At 32.2% G+C, this 12,921-nt stretch overlaps 1 protein-coding gene across 1 annotated transcript in view; it reads left to right on the forward strand.

Annotated features, from left to right (window-relative positions):
- Positions 1-12,921, forward strand: part of FBXL17 (F-box and leucine rich repeat protein 17) — a 549,569-nt gene that overhangs the window by 52,330 nt on the left and 484,318 nt on the right. The window contains 1 exon segment of the mRNA XM_037530072.2: positions 3,341-3,472. Within this exon segment, the coding sequence (XP_037385969.1) occupies positions 3,341-3,472 (132 nt within the window).

The following is a 12,921-nucleotide window of genomic DNA, read 5'->3' on the forward strand; positions in this document are numbered from 1 at the left end:
GGAAAGGAAAATTACAGCAGATACTACAGAAATACAAAGGAGCATAATAAAGTATCTCAAAGAAGAATTAATAGGTATCCTACTCAAATTCTTCCATAAAATTGAAAAGGAGGGAAAATTTCCAAATACATTCTATTAACCCAATATTTGCGCTTCTGAAACCAGACAAGGGCATTACAAAAAGGAAAATTACAGACCAATATTTCTGATTAATGGAATAAAAAATTCCCAACAAAATCTTGGTTAATTGATCAAGCAACACATTATCATATATTATGATTAAGTGGAATTTATTGCAGATATGGAAGGACATTTCAACATATGAAGACCAATAAATGTGCTACATGAGGAGGTCAAAAATCATGGGCATCAAAAGCATTTTATAAGAGTAACAATGCTTTTATAAAAACTCACTAAAACGGGTATAGAAGAAACATGCCTCAATGTAATAAAAGCCATATAAACCCATAGCCAACATCATATTCAGTGGTGAAAAACTTAAATCTTTTTCTCTGGTCAGGAACAAGAGAAATGTCCCCATTACTATTCAGTATATTATATTGGATGTTGCAAGAGCAATCAGATAAAAAAAAAAAGCTATGCAAGTTGGAAAGAAGTAAAATGATCACAATTTGCAGATGACATACATAGAAAATCTCAAAGTCTCCAGTAAAAATCTAGTAGAAATAATGACTGGATAGAGTAAAATGGCAGGCAACAAAATTAATGTACAAAAATCTTTTTGTTTTTCTGTATACAAACCATGTACTAGCTGAAAGAGATATCAGGAAAACAGTTGCACGTATTATTGTCTCATAAAGATGTATTGGAATAAATTTAAACATAGATGTGCAAAAAATCTGTATATTGAAAATTCTAAGGCAAAACTGAAAGATAAGACACAAGGAAATGGTATGTATTCTGTGTTCATGAATGGATGAATTAACATGGTTAAAATGGCCATATTACCTAAAACAATATATATTCTCCACAGAAACAGGAAAAAAACCCCATTTGTTTATAGAGTAGCTCTTGAATAGCACAGTCACTCCTGAGGTGGGGGGTGGGGGTGGGGGTGGGGGGGAAACAATGGAGGTATCATATTCCCTGACTTCAAGTGATATTACTAAATTATAAAACAGGTTGGTATTGGAATAAAAACAGAAACAGATAAGTGGGATAGAATTGAGTGCCCTGAAATAAAGTCACACACATATGGAATTTATGACAAAGGAGCCAAAACCTTACAATGGAGCAGGAAAATACATTCAGTAAATGGTGTTGGGGAAACTGGACAGACAGATACAAAAGAATTAAAGCAAAACACTAAAAACATACACAAAAATTCATAGTGGATTCATAGTGGATTAAAGATGTAACTATAATATCTGATACCATAAAATACATAGCAGAAAACATCTGTGATAACTCTTTGGCATTGACTTTAGAGATGTATTTGGGGGCTTCACACAAATGATAAGAGAAATAAAAGCAAACACAAGCAAATCGGTTATGTCAAAGGCAAAAACTTCTGTGGTTGAACAAAACATGCTAATTCTGCTGAATGGCAGCAGATATTTGCACATCTGACAGAGGGTTAATATCTAAAATACACAAAGAACTCATAGAATTCAGTGAAAAAACAACCTGATTAAAAAATGGGTAGAGGATCTGAATAGATACTTCACTCAAGAAAGCATACAGGTAGCCAACAGTCACATGAAAAGGGGTTATCTCCTCATTGAGGAAATCAAAACAACTCGAGTTATCACCTCACCTGTGTTGGAATGGCTACTATCCAAGAGAAAAGAAGTAATAAATGGAGATGATGAGAGAAGGGAACCCTTATACATTGTTGGTGTATATTGGTGCAGGCAATATGGAAAGCAGTTTGGAAATTTCTCAGAAATTAGAAACACACTGATACCCTGTTATCCCACTTATAGATATTTAATGGAAAAATACAAAAGACTAATTTAAATAGATACTGCACCTATATATTTATCACAGCACTATTTACAATACCCCAAAAGTGGAAAAAAACCCTTACTGCTCATTGATGAATAAAGATGATGTGGTTTATACACACAATAGAATACTATTCATATATATTTTCATATATATGTGTATATACATACATACACATACATATGTGAGCACATGTATATGCATGCACACACATATAATGAATCTTGCCATTTGCAAAAATGTGGATGGACATGCAATTAACCTTAATGAAATAAGCCAAACAGAAAACCATGTAATTTCACTCATGTATAGTATGTAGAGAAAACAGATGAACTAACTACAATAAAGTCACACTTTTGGATTATAAAGTGCAATTAATGGTTACCAAAAGGAAAGGGGGAAGAGGCATGGGTAAATTGGGGAAAACTGTATAGTTGTATGGTCTATAGAGTTGGACTTCTAGTGGTGAATTTATTTCAGTTTGTATACATGTTGATTTTTAACTACAACCACCTGAAACTTATGTTATAAAGCAGTGCTACTTTAATAAAAAAAATAAGTTGGGCACAGTGAAGAACAGGTGAAATACATAGTTAAAAGGAAATATATGATGTGATTAAGGAAAAATAAGAAATTATGTAATTTGTTCTTTGTGATACTTAGTGTTTTTAATGGGAACATTGTAACTGTTCAGTAACTATTTAAGGGATAGTTGAGGTTTCATTATTTATTTATTTTTTTATCATTTCCCCCCTCTTCCTCCTCTGAACATGGTGCATGTTCTGCTCTCATGGTTGGAATTTTGTTCTGCTCTCCTGATTGGAATTTTAATCAGATCACTAGTTCTTTTGGTTTCAGTTTGTGTACTATAATCTGGAAGGAAGCACTCTAGCAAGAATATTAGCTGCATTGCATTCAGACTTTTTCTCTTTCATAGAGTAAATGAGCTGATGGAGAGAAATGATTCATTGAGACAATCAGAAGTAGTAGAATTTAATGAATTAAACTATATTTCACTCATTAGATCTTTGTCTTCTTGGACATTGGTTTTATTCCTTTGACCTGAGTCCCATTCACTGTAACCCTAAAACTGATATAATGACTCTAGAGAACTATAGATATGAATTCAAAGTTTTATTAGAAACCTAGGTGGGTATACATTTCGTGAGTTTGTTGAAGTAAGAAAGTAGATTAAAAGGTAAAAAGGTTTATACAATGCTGTTGTAAATGAGAGTGCTTATATTTTTTATTTTAAAGTAATTTATAAATATTGATTTTGGTGTGACTATCTTCAAAAATTTACATGAAATTCCACTTGAAATATGTTACCTTGGTTATTTCTAGACATTCAGCCAAATCTCTTTGTCTACAGCTGGGCTCAAAATGCAGAGAACTCAAAGATATTCATTTCGGCCAGTGTTACAAGATCTCAGATGAAGGCATGATCGTCATAGCCAAGGGCTGTCTGAAATTACAAAGAATATATATGCAGGAGAACAAATTAGTAAGTACTTTTTATAATTTAGTTTTTAAACTTTGAATTCCTTATAACTTAGCTTATACATTTTCTTCTGTCTATTTTCTTTTGGTGGTGTAGGGGGAAATAATATTTAAAAATGAGAATCTTCTCAAAACAGTGACCATATGAATTGATCCTGTAACTGTTTAGGTACTTCTGTATAGTACTTTCGAAATTCCTCATTACCAAATGCTTTCTTATTTTCCTAAATTCTGACAGTGAACTCATGTAAATTGGGAAAAAAATACATTTTGTTGCCAGATACAAGTAAATGATTGTAGTTCATTTTGATTACCCTCCAGATTTCAATAATTCTGGATTATTAGGATTTTTAAAATATTTTGGAAGATGTACACTTTTGAAATAGATCCTCTCACTTAGTATGGTGAAAAATAGGATTATCTTAATCTTGGTAGTTACACAGAATTTATATTTTAGGCACATGTGTAATTCTTGTTCACACCTAATGTGTTATATGTAATATATTTAAAACCATTTAATTTTCTTTTAGTCAGCCTCAATTCACACAAATTTCACCCTTGTAAAATGTGCAATAAAGAGGCTTTTAGTATATTTACAACTTGGACTGTCATCACTAATTTTAGAACATTTTCATTATCCTAAGGAGAAACCTGGTGTCCATTAGCTGGCACTCCATTTCCCTCTTCCTCCAGCCTCTGACATCTGATAATCAACTTTCTGTCTCTGAATTCACCTGTTTTAGACATTTCATAGAAATAGAATCACACAATGTGGTTTTTTTGTATGTGAATTAGCATAACATTCTCAAGCTTTATCCTTTTATGGCTGAATAATATCCTAAATCCACTTAATTTTGCTTGATAGGTGCATAATACAGGTTAACAGAATAAGTTATCACCAGGGTGTACTGTTAGTTTTAGTATACTCTAAAATGTATGTAAGGTGGTCCTGAATATGTACCATATTTACAAAGAACATTTTAATTATATCCCCCAAGTATAGAGATGTTTTTGCGGCCTCTTAGAGTTTATAAGATTTGATAAATATATCTTATATATTAATGCAGTTTTTGAAAGGTCTTCAAAAACACCAGAACTTCAAATGAGATACTAATTTAGAAAAAGATTCTTGTTAGAAAAAGTGAAACACTATGAATTAAAAGTAAATGCTTTATCGTATAGAATTATACTTTTCTCTAAAATTATTAGTAAAAATACTTCTCACTTCTCCTTACATTTAATACAAATTTAATAATTACATTTGGAGATAGTATGATTTTGTGGAGAGGATAAATCTGGGTCAGAGAGACCTCTTTGAATCTTGGATCTACTCACTTGAATTGGGACTGTGAGAAAGTCACTTAAGCTTTCTGAGCCTGGTTTGCTAATGGGTTTTCATTGCTTGTCTTTTGGTAGGTTGAGTTTTCAGCATTAAATGATACAATGTTCTTAAATTGTTTAGTACAAACTGAATTATAGGAGACATAAAAAACTGATAGTTCTTATGAGATCATTACTGCATTTGCTATTGGTTTCTCCTTTGCACTCAAGATAAGCTAAAGCATGGTAATGAAAAAATTTTGCGGTCTTCACACGATGGAAATATTCATTGATCGAGAAATATTTTCTTGTTGAGACATGTTTTTCTTGTTACATTAAAAATTCTAGTGGTTTCCTGAAGGAATAAATTATATATATGTTGCAGATTCTAGTTATTTTCACATTAGTCTTTCCCTAATATTGAGGTTCATTAAAAATACGATATAGTCATTAAATACTTAAGGCAATCAGTTTTGTGTGTAGTGTTATTTAGTGATCATTTTTGTAAAAAAAATTTCAGTTCAATGAAATTTCAGTTTTATGTTTCTTAGAAACATTTACGGTAATTTGAACTCTTTATTGGGCAACTTAGTTTTTGCTAACTAGCCTGCTATAAAACTTTTGTTTTGAATTTTCAGAACCTATGAAATAAAAAGAAATATTTGAATTATTTGCAAACTATAATTTTAAATTGTTTGGGTTTTTTCACTCTGAAAGGTATTGCTATTAGTCATTAACATACAGTTTAAGTAGGGTGAATAAAAACAATAGTAGCCTTGTTATAGCAAATAATATTTACATATGCATATATAAAAATTTTACTGTACATATGCAATTTTAAATAGGAATATAAAGAGCATTAAATAAGAAAAATATTTAATATTAAAAATAACAGAAATAAGAGAAAGATTGTATCTGAAATTATGCCCACACATAAGGATATAAATATTGATAATTAAATTATTTTGCTAATTCTGTTATTAAATTGAATCTTTTCAAAAGAGTAGAAAACTTTATTTTGTAGTTTAAAAACAATCACAGTATAAGTTTTCTTCAAAGTATAAACTTTGCTGACTTTAAATAAATATCACAGTGGATGTTTTCATATATTGGCAGAATTTGTCTGAGTATACATTTTTCATATTATAGCTTGGCCTTTAGATGGCAGCATTGTCCTTATATATTTCAGTGGCAGCTTTTGTGTCCTTGATCAAACTATATAGATATAGTGCTTGTACATGGATTTTGCAGATGCTAAGGTTTATTTTTAATTTTTGTTCTTTGAGTGATTTTACTGGGAAATTTCTTTTTAAAATAATTTGAAATATTAGTTGCAGCTATTGTGATGAGATGAACATGCTATTTTATGCATGGTAAGAAGATACTCAAACATTCCTATTTGTGGCATTTGTTTAGTAAGTAATATGAACTTTAAAATGGGGAAGAATTCCTATGTTTATCTAAGGGAGAATTTTTTTTAAGATTGAAAGCAAGGAAAGTAACATGGCATTTAATTTTTTTGTTTTGTTTTTGTGATACAGTTGGTTTACAACACTATATGTTTTGGGCATATAGGTATACATCTCTTCAACTACTTTTTATCATACCATAAGTAGCAACAAAGCATCAGTAATCCTCCATCATAGTTTATTGGAGCCCCTTTGCCTTTTGCTTCCTCTTCTCCCTCTGTGATAACCTAAATTATGCTGACTTGACATTTTGGTGAGGCAAATAATTGAAGAACTTATATGTAAAATCTTCCCCAGAGAGAATGAGTTTCTGTCTGAGTCATTTTTGAGTGAGATGACTGCCATGTGTGTGTGAGTGTGTGTGTGTGTGTATGTGTATTTGTATATACAAATGTATTTTATATTTGCTGTAAAACCATTGTAAAAGCTCTAAAATAGATCTGAGGAATTCTTGGTAGACAAAGTCCATCTTATTGTATACAACTATCTCCACTATCTCCCATATGTTAGTGATCGTAAAATACTCGCTACAAAGTTGTTTTTGAGTCCTGTTGGCTTATTTGTGTATAATTACAAACAAGCTGGACACCTCATTATGTAGGTTGCTTCTTTATGCTCCTCTAGTTTCTATCTGTTTCTCTGCTTTTAGGACAAAGAAGTTATTCAGGTCGCTTTTTACTCAGTTGTAAGATGATAGGGTTAGATGGATTATCTGTTGTTTGTTATCCAGTCTGATACTTTGAAATACTAGGATTGTATGATTTATTTCAAAAATAGCTTATATGCTAAGTCAAGAGTCAGCATATTTATATAGATCTGCATCTGTTGTATGTATTTGGCCTTTTTTTTTTTAACAATTTCTTGTTTGTAGAGTTGAATTATGAACTAGCGTAGATTTCCAAATTATCATGAAAGTAGTAATGTATTATGAATAGATTTTAGACTGTTTTACAAAAATGATGTTTCCTGATTAAACTTGATTTCCTGAAAGTGAGTAGTGACCTTTCAGAATTGCTGTTTTACTAATTTTATGATTCAGTGTATCTCCTATAGTACATTATTTGTAACATTGCTTTTTATTGTTTTAAATTTATTGTACTTTGGAGGCTTACATGGATGAGGGTGGATCTAAATTAACCTCTTCACACTTTTTTTTTCTCTGGCCGGAAGCATTTTAAAATGTGATTGAGGCAAACACAATGTTTGAATTGAACTGAACTCAGTTCATACTTTGAGTCTACTATTTCTTAAATCATATCAACTATTATGCTTTCATTTCCTAATATGCAGAAAGGATGTAACAACTACCTCAAACATGTTCTTATGAGGATCTGACAAAATAATATTAAGAGTTAAAGTACCACATGTCTTTCACAGTCCCAAACATGAAAGAACATAAAAGTCTTCAAAAAACTTAACTTTTCTTCATTTTTTTTACTTTCTGGAGTCTATTGACTTGATCTGGACTGTGTCAGTGCCTAATATCACCTACTATGCTCTTATTTCACCCGTTAACTTCCCACAGTTTAACTTACTTTTTTGCTGCTTACTGTGATTTGAGACTATGAACACCTAAGTTAATAGACTGGCAGTCAGGTTATCAATTGGTGATGTAAGGTAAACATTTTCATCAGAGTTTAAACAGAGTTATATAAGTAAGCACTGTGTGAAGGGGTTTGCATTTCCTGACTCTTATCAATTTAGAGTTAGTATTTTTAAAGGGCTGTTTCTCCCCTTTTCCCAGAACCTTTGCTCCCAGATCCCCCACTATACACCTTATATCTTATTTATCAAACACTCGTTGTGAAGTGAGTTTACTTGTAATTCTGGACATAAATTTACATTTGTGAGGGACTACATTTTTTAAGTATTCCAGTTTACAAAATCTCCCTTCATTACTCTTTCTTCTCTTAATGGATGAAACAGTTACTTACACTCAGAATGGTAGTTTCCAGTGAACATTGATGAATGAATGTGACATTCTAAAGATGGTGACCTAAAAGATACAGAACTTTATCTTATTATTATATATGACATTTCAGGATGTTGCTGTCATTTGTTGATATGTTACAATGTTTAGTGACATTTATTTCAAATATAATTTATATTATTTTATGTAATTAATTCTCAAACTACCATGTAAGATAGTTTATTTTATTTACTTATTAAATTTATTTATTTTTGCATATAAGAACTGGGGTACGTGCCAGATATGTGGGGGATGAGAGGATTCACCAGAGACAGAGTGGGGAGCAGAACAGGCAGACTGACTGAAATACACTGCTGAGGGGAGCAGCGGGCTAGTCAGGAGAGGTCTGCTGCACCATGTTGGTAGCTCCCTGGCTGGCCAGGGAATCAAATTCATGCTGCAGTGGCTGTGGATAGCTTCATAGGTTGTGTATTAATTCCTTGCGCCACCGGGAGGCCCCCTGATAGCTTATTTTATTTTATTTTTAAAATTATTTATTTATTTCTACAAGCACTGGGTACAGTCAGAAGCGCTGGAGGGTGAGAGAATTCACCAGAGCCAGAGTGGGGAACAGAACAGGCAGAATGACGAAGTACACTACTGAGGGGAGCAGCGGGCGGCAGGAGAGGTCTGCGTGCCATGTGGGACCCTCGCTGGTGGTTGGGGATCGAACCGGTGCTGCAGAGGCTGCGGGCAGCTTCGCAGCCTAGTGCTCAACTACTGTGCCACCAGAGACCCCGATAGCTTATTTTATTTTTTTTTTTTTATTTTTTTTTTTAATAAATTTTATTGTTATATTCCCCATACAATTGCAGCCCCCCATTCTGACCCAATCCCTCCCCTCCCACCCCCCCCCCTAAAAGTGTCTCTGGTTCATAGTTTTTTGTTGATTTTGATTTTCACTTTCTTATAGTTATTCATTTTCCTGGTCCCTTATTTAAGTTTTCTAGATTCCTGCTATGAGTGAGACCATCCGGTATTTTTCTTTTTCTTTTTGGCTTATTTCGCTGAGCATGATCCCTTCCAGCGCCCCGATAGCTTATTTTAAATTGCGTTTTACAGATAAGGAAATTGAGACCTTCAGAGAGTAAGTAACAAGTAAGTGTCAAAGTCAAGGTCAAACCTAGGTCTGTTAGAGTCCCAAACTTTGTCCTGAAACCCTTTTGTTTCTATGGTTATATCACAGATGGAGGCAGTCCATATGCCTTTGATTCAAGTAGTAATTTCCAAAAGACATCATCCACTTTGACCACTTACTGACAGGTACTGTGAGACAGCAAAGGACTAAGTTAAATATTAGCATGAGTAGAAGACCCTTTTGCTAGGATGATTACTGATTTCAGGGAGAGCTTTCTAAGTACCAATGGAGATATGTTGAAATATTTTCTATGAAAATTAGTAAAGTTACCAGAGAAAAACTGTCTTCAAGATAATGTTTAATGTTGATTTTATTCCTGTACAACTATGAATATAATTAACTTTTAATAGTAGGTTTCTGCGTTTTATGCAAAAGTTTTTAATTTGCAAAAACACAGTATTATATATTTTTATGAAATTTGGGTTCAAAAGTTAATACCATTTCACTTTTGTCCAGTAGATTTAACAGAAATTTGAATGTGTTAGTGAAATGATATCTTTCTCTTCTGCTCTTTAATACTGTTTCAGATGTTCATTTTCAAATGAATTAATTCAGTTAAGTTGACATTTGAATACCTGCTATGTACTAGGCACTGTGAAAGATGTTGAGAAATGAAAAAAGAGTTATATTGCCAAAGAGAGGAGATCCTGGTCTAGTAATAAGTTCTGTGGAAATGATGATCTCAAAAATATAGGGTTGTTGGCAAAGTCGTGATATATTTTTCTTTGAATGCATCATGACTTTTCTGATCACCCAGTGGATACTTGTGTTAGAGAAGAAATCAGGAAATTCTATAAATAGTACCTGACATTTATATTGGGTTTGAAATGATATACAGTGATGTGATGATTGTGATGCAAGCAAACTTTTTTTTTTTTTTTTTTTTGAGAAAGTGAGTGCAGTTGTGGGAAACAGCATTATCAAAGACAAGACATCACAAAAATAATTGTAATGTTTAATAAATCATAGATGTTAAAGTAAGATTAAGTTTATAGACAGGGTGGTGGGGAAAGTGTTTATGTTTGGGTCTAAGATATAAGGTAGGCATAGTATTAAGTTTATTCACTGTCAAGCTAAGGAATTTGGATGACTAGGAGGTGGGGAGAATAGCAATTTTAGCAAATGTGAGATGTGTTGAATTTTTTGGTTTGTATTTTATTTTAATTTTTTAGAAATTAAGAAAAATACAGAATCCTAAAAGAGTAATGGCATCTATGTCTATTACCCAGAAACTGATAATTATTAACAGTTTACTGAATTTGCTTCTTGCATTAGTAAAGCAAATGCAATTTAAGTTTGTATTTTCTTCTTCTAGAGGCAACCATTAAGATAACTGAAATGGTGTAAGAAATAGGAAATACTTTAAATTCATGGATACCCTGAACAGCAATATAGTATTTTTTAGTTTGTAGTCACAAACAGTTTATATTCTATAATTTGCATTTGTATCATCTGTTTGTGCATTCCCATTTAAGAGCATTTATACGGCTTCCTGTGTTTTACTGTATAGGCACTGTTGCAGTTAAATCCTTTTTCTCTAGGATGTATACTAGATATGTAATTATAAGGAGCTAACATATATACATTTTCAAGTTTTTATTAGATCAAGCTCTTCCAAGAGTAGTTGAAAGTATGGTTTACAGATGTATCTTGCTAATGATTGTCAGCCCTTTGAGACAGGAAGTATCTGTAATAGATATCTTTTTATCTTATGCTCCCTCATGTTGGTATATAGTAGACACTCAATAAATGTTGGTTTACTGACAAGTAAATTGTTACTGAATTGAACATGTTTTAAAAGTTTATTTCTTCAAATATTTTGGGAATGTGTTTTTAAAAAAGATGGATTTGGTACGTCATAAAATTTTGAGAAATAGCTTAAAGATGCAGAGTCAGTAGTTTTCTCACTTATCAAATAAGTACATTTCTTTGACCTAGTTATTATATTAATGTTGTCATGTTTATATGTCATATTTATCCAGCTGAGGTCCTTAAGGTACCTTAAGGGGCAGTTTTCTTTTTTTTTTTCAATTGTGGTAACAATGGTTTACAAAACTATGTGATTAGGGGAATAGGTTCACCTCTCTACAGATATATATTGTTTCCGACAGCATATAGTTCTGATCAATCGGAGTATAATTTTTATTCCCATATGAATTATGTACATTCTTATTGTTAATAAAGTTGGCTTTATTTTGCTGGATGTTTTTTGAAAGATCCACTTTAATTGAAAGCAAAATTTATTTGGCAGCAAAATCTTGAAGAAATTACTAAACTTATTTGGGTACTTTTTCAATCTGAGGATATTTTTGTGCATACATTATTTGCTAGAGCTTATCCTATTATTTTCTTTTTAATCTGTTGGTATCTTCCAACTATTGCAGTTCTTTCTTTCACTGTTGTTATTTTCTACATATATAATCTATAATTTAGATTAACAAAAAATATGTTCTTTCTTTACTTTCTTTTAGGATTGCATATTTTAAAAAGTCAGATTTGATGCAAACCAAATTCTCTCTCAAAGTGTGAAAGTGCTTTCTTAAGCTTTGTGCTCATATATTGGTAAAACGGGAGATAGTTGATATAAAGGGCAGTCATTAGATTTAGCAAATACAAATTTTATAAGATTAGATACCAGTTGAATGCTAGGAGTACATTAAAATCATCATTTATGAACACTTTTTATTCAACTTCTTTCCTAGGCTTGTCAGTCAATAAGTGAAATATACTGTGTATCTAGGGAGAAGTTTTGGCTTATGTTTTTCTTTATCCCCAGTAATAGAGTGCTAGGATTTTAGGATAGCCAAGAGTTAACCCCATTTATTTTTCAGTGGTTAGGTGTAACTACCAGAAGAATCTCTCTCTCTCTCTCTCTCTCTCTCTCTCTCAAGATTTGCCTTTGTGAATATAATTTGTAAGTTATATTTGGCTTTCATGTGATAGGTTGTTTCTTTTCCAGCTTTTTTTAATAAAAAAGATACAGTGTCATGAAAGTGTTCTACCACTTGAACTTTGACCAGGCAGTCCTCTATTAAGACAAAAGGTGTATAGGTTGTGCTTTTATCTAGGCAATCTGTGTGGTGAGTGCTGTTCCTGTTCCATCTATAGACTTTTCACATTTATATTACCTATGTTGTCTTCCTTGGATATTCTTGAAGTTCTTGTTAAAGGTTTGGATATGAAGTTGTCTCCTGGGTAGAGGGATTATTATCAGAGTTGGGATAAATTCTTTTGCTTGGGCTGTATCTTCTTCTTTTTCCTAGAAGAGAAGTTTAAAAGCCAGATGAAATTTTATTTTTTTTCCAATTCCTTTTATTGCATCTTATTTTGTGTAGCCACACAGATTTAAGTTGCAGGAAAGATCAATATAAGTATCTTTCTTTAATGGAGATTGTACTTCAATATATTTGATTTCTGAAATATTATGGTAGTAGTGGGTTGCTTCAGTAGAATTCTTGGGATTAGAAATTTTGTAGTGTTTGTTACCAGATTTTCTTTGATTGTTTTGATTTAATCTTAAAGTTTAGGGCCTCCCCTGGTGGCGCAGCGGTTGAGCG

This window comes from Talpa occidentalis, unplaced genomic scaffold (assembly GCF_014898055.3).
Source record: "Talpa occidentalis isolate TD23 unplaced genomic scaffold, MPIMG_talOcc4v2.1 talOcc4.6, whole genome shotgun sequence".
Classification (NCBI taxonomy): Eukaryota; Metazoa; Chordata; class Mammalia; order Eulipotyphla; family Talpidae; genus Talpa; species Talpa occidentalis.